This window comes from Betta splendens, chromosome 17, assembly GCF_900634795.4.
Source record: "Betta splendens chromosome 17, fBetSpl5.4, whole genome shotgun sequence".
Taxonomy (NCBI): domain Eukaryota; kingdom Metazoa; phylum Chordata; class Actinopteri; order Anabantiformes; family Osphronemidae; genus Betta; species Betta splendens.
This window is the reverse complement of record NC_040897.2, coordinates 3,332,689-3,342,104: the sequence shown is the minus strand read 5'-3', so window position 1 is coordinate 3,342,104 and position 9,416 is coordinate 3,332,689. Positions and strand designations below refer to the sequence as shown.

Below are 9,416 nucleotides of genomic sequence, written 5' to 3'. Positions count from 1 at the left end.
GCAGTTTACATTTATTTTGTTGGAATGCCACTGCCTTTCTAGTTGTCAGGACCTACGCTTTAGGCTGCGGATCTCTGAGTTATACCATGGAGCTAACCTACTCTGATCCACTGCCTTTTTCTTCAGGAGCCATTGTGTCTAACATTGTACGTACAGAAGCTGCAGCATCATCTACAAGACAGTCCACCTGTTCATAAGGATTAAGGTGACTGTTCTCCTCTGTGTATCTATAAGACATTGAGGCAAAAGATGATTGAATCATCTGCTATAGTAAGATTTCTTTCCAGCAATCAATTATGGTCAATTGTGGTAAACTCAAAAGTTAATAAGAAATGGTCAGATAACAGAGGGTTTTGGGAAACAACTATTAAATTATCAATTTTAACCCCATATGTCAGGACAAGATCGAGGTTATGGTTAAAAAAATGAGTGGGTTCATTTACCTGCTGTGTAAAACCAATAATAATAAGGATAATAATAAGGAGTTAAAAGCAGTGCTGAGACAGTTACTGTCAACATCTACATGGATGTTAAAGTCTCCCACTACAGTGACTTTATTAGTGCTAGGAACTAAGTCAGATAAGAATCCAGAGAATTCAGTTAAGAACTCTGAATATGGAGCAGGAGGACGGTAAACAATACAAAACACAACTGTTTTCTGTTTTCAATTCTGTCCTCACCTACAGGTATCATTGGATTTAGAGCTATGTGTCTGTGATGGGCAGCTGCGGATCCAACCATCCTGCCTGTGCTCTGTTGTTACTTGTTTGTTGTGCTTTTCTCTCTCTCTATCCCCTCACCCCAACCGGTCGAAGCAGATGGCCGCCCACATCCAGTCTGGTTCTGCTGGAGGTTTCTTCCTCGTTAGAGAGGGAGTTTTTCCTCTCCACCGTTGCTGTCAAATTAAATGCTTGCTGTATGTGGGATTTGTTGGGTTTAGTTGTGTAAGGTCTTAAACCTTACTTTGTAAAGTGCCTTGAGATAACCCTGTTGTGATTTGATGCTATATAAATAAATAAAATTAAAAAAATAACCTGATTTTGTGTGACTTTATATAGTTTAGGTGGTCGAGAAGCAGACACAGTCTCTATGCGATAACTAAGACTAAGAGTGGGTGGCGGCTGTAGAGAACATGCAAAGGGGCGTGTAAGACTGCGACTCTGCGTCCTGGGCTCCACTCTGAGTTGTCACGGAGAAAACTGGATGTGACACAACATGTCAAGCGCTTGGATTATGCAGTGGAGCAATGAGAACAACACTGGTATCAGCTCTACAGGTGAAGGTGAATGAAATGCCACTAGAGTTGAGGAGACAACAGTTAATAGCTACCTACTGGGCAAATCTAATAGATCATAGTCCGTAAATGCAATGTCAAGAAAAGAATAAAGGACATGTCAGGGGTTTTGGGTGGATCATAGACAAATTAGTCTAGTTTAGAAATAGGAAGTGAGGAAATAGGACCAACAGTAAACTATCCCAGAATACCTCTGTGGTTATGAGAAGAGGCAGAGGTGAATTGGGTAAAATTATAGTGCTTATATTACAGTTTGTGACATACAAAAAAAGTAACGACAATTTATATTTCATAGACAAAGCTAGAGGGTGGCGCTAGTGCGCAAATTATAGAGCTCAAGCTGCCATTAAAAAAAGAAAGAAGAAGAAAAGGGAAAAGCACGAGAAGGAGGGGGTATCGTTGAAAAGGCGGAGCCTCGTCTACCAGTTGTTTTGGCCTCCTGATGTCGTCTGATTCATTAGATGTATCTCAAAATAACCTATTAGGAAACATTCGTGCACCTGGGACTGACCAAGAGAACAACAGTGGAATGTGACGGGAGACACGTGATCCACGACCCGGAAGACAAACACACGATCTGTTATACGCGGTAAGTGTCTGTCTGCTGCAAGAAAGAGAAACAGAATATACCAAATGTGAAACTAGAAAACACAAACATCTATGTGCGCTTCACAACCCACTAAAGTGATTGGAGCAACGCTACGTTAGTTAGTGACTTTTTTATTATTTACTAATTTTATGAATATTTTACACACATGGAATGACAAATAGGCACAGCAGGTGAAAGTCAAAATGGGAGTACAGGTAAAAGGAAATAAAATAAAACAAAATAAATAATGAGCGCAGACAAAGAACAACAAACCACGAATGAAACACTAAAATAGCAAAGACCTAGAAATCCATGACAATAATTTCTTGGCCCTTTTGTTGAGTTTACTCATGACTTTCAGGGATTTAAAGCAATTGGTAAAGTAAACGAGGAACAAGGAAAGGGTGGGAGTGCAACTATTCCATCTACATTTGTGAATGTGATATATGCACAAAAGTAAAATCAGTTTATTATGTCGGAGATTCCTGAATTAAAGTTGCCCATGTAATAAATAATGTTTAAATAAGAGAATGGGGGAATGCTTTCTAACTTTAGGGATATCTAATCATCCAACCATCAACCATCCACATTTTTACATATGAAGAGTTATGAAACATATGTTCAATAGTTTCGGGCTCTTTGTGACAGAAAGTGCAGTGGTCTACTTCAAACCTCAATTGTTGATGAATTAATAGGGTAGATTGATCACATGGTCTTAGAATTAGTTTCTTTAACTGTTGGAGCAATCGGCAAGGAGAGGTATCTGGACAGACATGTCCTTCTCAGTGAGATATCTAAACCTTTGCATGAGAAGAAAGAGTTGAAGCCATCTAAAGTGAATGAAAAAGTTTGAATGTAAATGTCTGTTATTGTGTCTAGATTTAAGATGAGAGTACTTATGATTAGTATTGTTTATTATTTTTATTTTAAAGTCAAATGAAGATAAGTCACAGTTTGTTAGTATGCACCACACAGCCAACCCTTCCCCATGTCATCCTGCAGAGATGAACCTGGGTGCCCTGGAGGAGGACACCTTCTCTACCTGCTGCCACCTACTCTTGCAGAAGTCAGAACAACTGAGAGACGGCTGGAGCTGGGAATCAGTCCAGGTGAGGAGGTTTGAGTTTAGTGCTGCAACGACAAATCCAAAAATCGATGATGGAAGTTAATTGATAGTGATTTGCCGTTATCAATTAGTCGGTGAAATGCCGGAGAAAACAAACCAAGCGGCAGCAGGAGAAAGGCTGCGCCCTAATTTGTTCATATGAGCATTAAATCAAACAAAGACAACATTAATCTGCAAGTCATATAAAGTTCAGCTCGTGGTTTGTAAATACTACAGTGACACGGGAGAACGTAAGAATGAAACACTGGTGTCCCGAATGTAGCAGAAGTAACAAACGCTGTTTATCCATCACTCGAAGACTCTTCATTAAGTGCCGTTGTGTTAAAAGTTACTTTGTTAATTAATCTGTTCTGCCTTTAGCGTCAGCTGGCTCCGCAATCATCTCGTACGCTACACAGTGATGAACAGCGCCGCCACAGAAGAGCACAACAGTGTTTATAATAAGCAAACCATTAAATAATATATTTTTTTTTCTCATTAATTTATTAATCTAAAAAATTAACAACAGATTAATCAATTATCAAAATAATTGTAAGTTGCCGGCCTATTTGGGTTTTGACTCTTTTGACTGTGGACAGACTGTGATGGTGGTTTGTTCTCTGCATTCAGGGTTCTCCGGAGGGATACCTGAAGAAGACGGCTCTCAGGTCAGCCGTCATTACTTCTAATGCCATCTGGAGCCAGGAAGGATCCAAATGTAACTCTGAGGCACACAGTTGCTGTCAATATTCATCTGATCAGCAGGTATCAGAGAAGGTGAAAGACTTAATCATATTCTTTTTCCTTTTCTACTTCTGTAATTTTCTTTCTGTGACATTTACAGTTGCATTGAAATAAATGTTTGACTAATATTTTAAAAGGTCGCTGTTTTGAAGTGACCACAGAGATTGAGCTGCTGATCACATTGAACTCCACTGCCACTGTCTTTTCATCCACAGTCTGTTGTTGTTGATGAAGATGATAGGGGCTGTACAGTCCCAGAAGGCAGCAGTCAGTTCCTTCAGTATGAGTATCACATCCTATACTCCTGCAGCTACAGGACTCCTGTCCTCTACTTCAGAGCCTGCACTCTGGGTTAGTTCAGCACATACACACATTTCACCTCCAGAGAGAAGCTGGTGGACACGTGTGTGAAACTAAGGTCCTTGAGGGCCTGGGGTGCATTTGGCCTGATTAGTCTATGGAGTTAAATCAGGTCTAAGTCCAAAAACATAATCAAAACATAAAGTGTATATATAAATATACAGTATATTTGAAAAGAACTTGGCTTAAAAATGTAAAAAACATGTGAAATTAGGAAGCCTGTCATTAGCTTAAACTTACTATCATTGCAAACAACTTTCATGGGAGGCAAGTTGCTCTCATATTTTGTATGTCTTTCTCTACATCAGGGAGGTGAACCTGCTCCTACTGATTACCTTGATTCAGGTGTGTTCAGTCAATCAGCAGCTGGATAGACTAACTGACACAGTGTAAATCATGGGTCTCAAACCGGTTCCATCGAGGACTGCTGTCTCTGCTGGTTTTCTAACTCTGGTCTGCTGATTAACTTGATCAGGTGTGTCAGTTGTCAGTTTTTCAGCTTGTCATTGACTGAACACACCTAGATATGATAATCAGTAGGAGCTGGACCAGGAAGAGGTGGAAAACAAGCAGAACAGCGGCCCTCGAGGGCTGCAGTTTGACACCTGCACTAAATACAAGCAATGTGTGGTCCAAACAATTACACAGACATAAAGAGAGTTCCAAAATTACGATTATTATTATGAAATATTTTTTTGGCCTAATATGCAACAAGCCGTCAAACATGACACTAGAAGCTTTGACCGGTTCAGGTTTTTGATGCAATTAAACAAGTTTCTTCTATTGTCACCCGTTTGTATTAGGTCCATATGATTTCTCATTACTTGATGTTCTGTTTGTTTGTTTGTTTGTGTTAGAAGGTAGAAGTCTGTCACTAGAAGAAGTCTGGAGCTCGGTCCATCCAGACTTCCAGGTTCGACTTCGTACAAGTCCCCTCAACACAATCAGTCAGCAGGTAAAGCCACATGAACACAATCTGAGTATTACCTTTGAAAGTCCGTTGAGTGGTTCTCTCCTGGCCTGTGGCAGGAGCATCCCTTGCTGGGCCAGCCTTTTTTTATGCTGCACCCCTGTAGAACGCAGGAGTTCATGAGACCTGTGCTGCAGGTGGCTCAGGACCAACACAGGTAGATTGAACTGTATTTTATCAAAATAAGTGTTTATTAGTTGTAGGTTGAAACTACTTTTGCATTTAATTCAATGCAACATATTAACAAATTTCACACTAATGTGAGGTATTTTTTGCTTCACACGGTTCTGTAAGTTCTAGTCATGTTCTTCTTCATCTCTGTGTCTGAGCAGGTCATTAAATTACGTCGTGGTGTGGCTGAGTGTGGTGGGACCACTAGTGGGTCTGGATTTTCCTCAGGAATACTCCACCCTGCTTCAATAGAGCAGTGGAGGCAGCTTATTCTCTACTTTGTATCATCAGCAGCACAGTGGAGCCTCCATGCGGCTAAATAATCAGGGTGTGGTGCCCTAGACCCCAGAGGCCACAAAGACTCAAGGTTTGACACTTTCTGGTAAAGTAGTTGTAACGTAGCTGGTATATGCCGTGCTGGACTATGAAAACTGTGTGCCCATACTCAGTGGTGGTGGTTCAGGAATGAAACTGAAAAACTGCTTCACTTTGAAGGTGTAGTGAAGCTTGTTTCTCCTAATGTTTAATTTATGTGACTTTTTACATTTTTACTTCCTTTGAATCAAGTAAATTACCTGACTACCTGAATAACTTTCAAGTTCTTCTTTAACTCACATACAAAAGCGCTGCAAACAAAACAGTGGAGGGATAAGCAGGAGACAGTTAAGGCAAAAGTGTAGCCAGCTGAACTTTGTTGTAGGTGAATGTTCTGGTTTTTAAGTTTTTCCATAAAAGCAATTTTTCTATTTAAAATGCAGTTTATGGAAATCCAGTAAATGTTTATTTATTGCTATAAATGACAAATAACATACTGTATAACCCAAATACTAAGTAAAATATTTTACTTTACTTTACTCAGGCCAACTTTGGACTGTGACCACCTTGATTTGCAAAATGTAGCAAACCGTCAGTAACAGACAGGAGGAGCAACACAGTGTCAATCTAGTTTCTCCTTGAAGCACGTACAGCATCATGTTAAAGAAGGAAGGTCTACATGCTGCATATGTCTTTGATAGTAGGTAAATGCCTTTGCATCAACAAAACTCTGCAGACTGCTATCTAGTAGCCAACAGGTTTATTGACATGAAGAAAGGTTGGAACTGAACTATAATTAAGTGAATAATCCAAAATCTGTAGAAATACATCCCACAAATACAGAAGAAAACATTAACATACTTCCTATGCCAACTCTTCAGTTTGATAAATGAATAACAAGGTAAAAACCTCATGCCTTCTCAAATAAATACATGTAACAGTAAAAACATCCTGAAGCTATATGATGTTCGTGATCATTTACATGGTCTGATCATGTTTGTGCCTCTACTGATCCTTGTTACATCAATGCTCTGCTGTACCGTTATTGTTTCTGTGCCTCCAGTTCCTGTGCCTTACTGAATGAAGTCAAGTGCATCCAGCTGAACTTAAAGAGCCAGTAGGTGGCGATGTTGGACCAGTAACTGGTCCAACCATCCTGCTGCAGTATGACTGGGGCAAAGGTCATGTGAATCACACTTATAATGTGTCACATTGTGATAGATACAAACAAATAGACAGATGAGATACAATGTCCTCACATTGTGCTCTCAAGTTATCAATTCTAATCTCTGGAAACATGATGATTTTTTTTGCTGCTACAGTACAGTAGGACAGCAGTCATTTCACCAGCTGAATGATGTTGTGTGGTTTGGTCCAGAATCTGACGCCACATCACCAGTCACATTCAGTGATTGTTTGTACACAGTTCAGATGTTTTAAGTGTTAGATGGCCATACTCTTTAAAAAGGAAGAAATCAGCTAAACAGGTCAGAGATAAGAATAAACTATTTACACTAAGGCCATGACAGAACTGTGTGTGAATGTACTGCTGCTTGAGAGTCATAGAAGATGGAACAGTCCTGTAACATCACTTTTATTTTAATTAAAGGTTTTGTTTGGTGTTTGGTATGGTTGAATTTCTGAATCCTGTAAATGTACCTTGATGACTGTTTTTGTGAATTACCCCTAAACAAATAAATTGAATTTCATTGAATTAATCAAAGCGTTGATTCAGATATTTGAGGTAGAGAAGTGTCATCCCAGACAGAACATATTGATATTTCTCATTCGCCCCTGGTACATTTACTAACTACCTTGACCTCAGCTTACAGTAGGTGATGGAAAGGTCAAGTGTTGGTCCAGAGTCAAACAAGCCAACCAGGCTGGAGAGGACTTCCTTTACACCATCCCTTGCCTTAGTGTTCATCACCAGGCCAGACACCAAAAAATCACTGCAAACAGCCACTGCAACATTTTCACCTTGTGCTCCAGACCTAAATGAGTTGTATATAGGCGCAGATTAAATTAAATCTAGCAAAAAAAAGAGCAAAAGGTAAACCTGTCCCTAAAACAAGACAGAGAAATATCAGAAAGACTAAACACAAAACAGACATCTATGCTGCTCTTAACGTCCACACGCACAATTAATTACACCAAACTCATCCATCCATCCATCCATTTTCTTAACCGCTTACTCCCTAGTGCGGGGTCACGGGGGTGCTGGAGCCTATCCCAGCTGGCTACGGGCGAGAGTCAGGGTACACCCTGGACAGGTCGCCAGACACCAAACTCAGAGTTACTTAAAAGTTGTTCAGTTTAAACTAAATCTCATCTGAACTTGAGAAAGTTGGATCTGATCCAAGCCTCAGCCTCAAGAATGAGGAAGTCCAGCGCGAGTGATAAACATACAGGAGACTTGCTGGTACATGATGACTTCTACATCACGACTTGTCTGGTGGCGAAGGTAGGACACAAACTAAAAACAGGCTTCTATCACTGCCTTTGTGGGATTCAACATTGACCAAAGCATCATGTGGCCGACATTGTTAACTGTCATGGTTTAATGGATGTAACTCAGAGGAAGCTGAAGCAGAGCGTAGGTGACACTTGATGGACTTTGTTGACATGTCAGGTGTTTCTCAGTTTGGTTTACCAAAAACTGGAAACTAAACTAATCAAATGGATTTCTGTTTCAGTCTGTACACACAAACCCCATTACAACAAAACAGAACAAGAATCCCCGACAATCAGATTAGCATAATATGGGCTGTTTTAACAAAAGACCCCTAGAGGGATGAAGTGGTGTGGAGGTAACGTAAACATCCTGTAGTTTCTGGAACAAGACAAGGTCATGTTTTATAAAATTCACTTTGTTCCTGTTTTGAGGGACTGAGTTGGTTGGATCCATATTTCCACCCTGTTGAGGCTCAGTCAGGCCTGAGTACATAGATAAACATTTATTGCACAACAGCTTGTAGCTTCAAGTGAGTTGTACCAAAAAAAACAGCCCACGTCCAGCATTCAGTGGATGTTCTGCTCAGTGTCTCTTAAAACACGTCAGGGAAGCTGTTACAAACAAGAGAAATATAATTAAAGTAGTACTTAATGAGGCCTTTCCTCAAATGACCCACATAAAAGATTTGAAACAAAGCAACCAGAACACAGGACAAAGAGCCTTAAGCTAAACTAAGCTTAGTTGGTTGTTTTGGTTTCGTGCTTTTCATTTCAGTACATTGGTTTATTGCTTTGAGGTAAATAAAATCCATTCTTTCTCTGTGTAGATGGTCCCTGACAAGCTCATTTACTGTACAATGTTTGTAAGGATACAATGTACCTGTATAATATTAATATTCATTAATAATTATTTTAATACCTGCTGTACAGTTTACTGTACATTTATTAGAACATAAACTGGCTATGAACCATATGAACAAGTGGTTTAACAGTGGGAGAGTTTGTTTGTTCACATACCTGATTATTTTGTAAGTGATGAATATGATTTTACAAACGGTACAAAAAAGAGGTTTTCTCAAGAAAGCATTTTATTGCAACCACGTTTTGTGGGGAGTGGATCCTACAGCAGCTGTTATGGCTAAGGATTACAGCATTCAGATTCCAGAAAAGATCATTTCTCAGACACACTGTGCATGTTCATGAGAACATGCACAGTGTGTCTGAGAAATGAGTATTATGAGAAATGAGAAATGAGTAATATGTATCAGAAAGTCTGAGTCACTGTCACTGAAATGTCACAAAGACTCGTTTCACGGATGGACTTACGCAACAGAGCTGTGCTTCAGTTTTTATACATTCATTTAATCCAGTTTGATGGGCAACCATTTGCCATGAAAGGAACAAAGAATGGACA

At 39.7% G+C, this 9,416-nt stretch overlaps 1 protein-coding gene across 4 annotated transcripts; it reads left to right on the top strand.

Annotated features, from left to right (window-relative positions):
• Positions 1-1,640: 1,640 nt before the first annotated feature.
• Positions 1,641-7,284, top strand: atg10 (ATG10 autophagy related 10 homolog (S. cerevisiae)). 4 transcript variants are annotated; one of them, XR_003783793.3, is made up of 8 exons: positions 1,643-1,883; positions 2,886-2,992; positions 3,619-3,765; positions 3,948-4,083; positions 4,950-5,047; positions 5,122-5,219; positions 5,395-5,600; positions 6,612-7,284. XR_003783793.3 is itself a non-coding variant. In XM_029132689.3 (7 exons), exons 2-7 carry the CDS (start codon positions 2,888-2,890, stop codon positions 5,483-5,485), a joined length of 663 nt encoding a protein of 220 aa, XP_028988522.1. In that variant the 5' UTR covers positions 1,641-1,883; positions 2,886-2,887; the 3' UTR covers positions 5,486-7,284. The 4 variants fall into 4 exon arrangements, 2 of the variants coding, with proteins under 2 accessions (XP_028988522.1, XP_028988520.1); XR_003783792.3 differs by having other exon boundaries at positions 6,093-7,284; XM_029132689.3 differs by having other exon boundaries at positions 1,641-1,883; positions 3,619-3,753; positions 5,395-7,284.
• Positions 7,285-9,416: the final 2,132 nt, after the last annotated feature.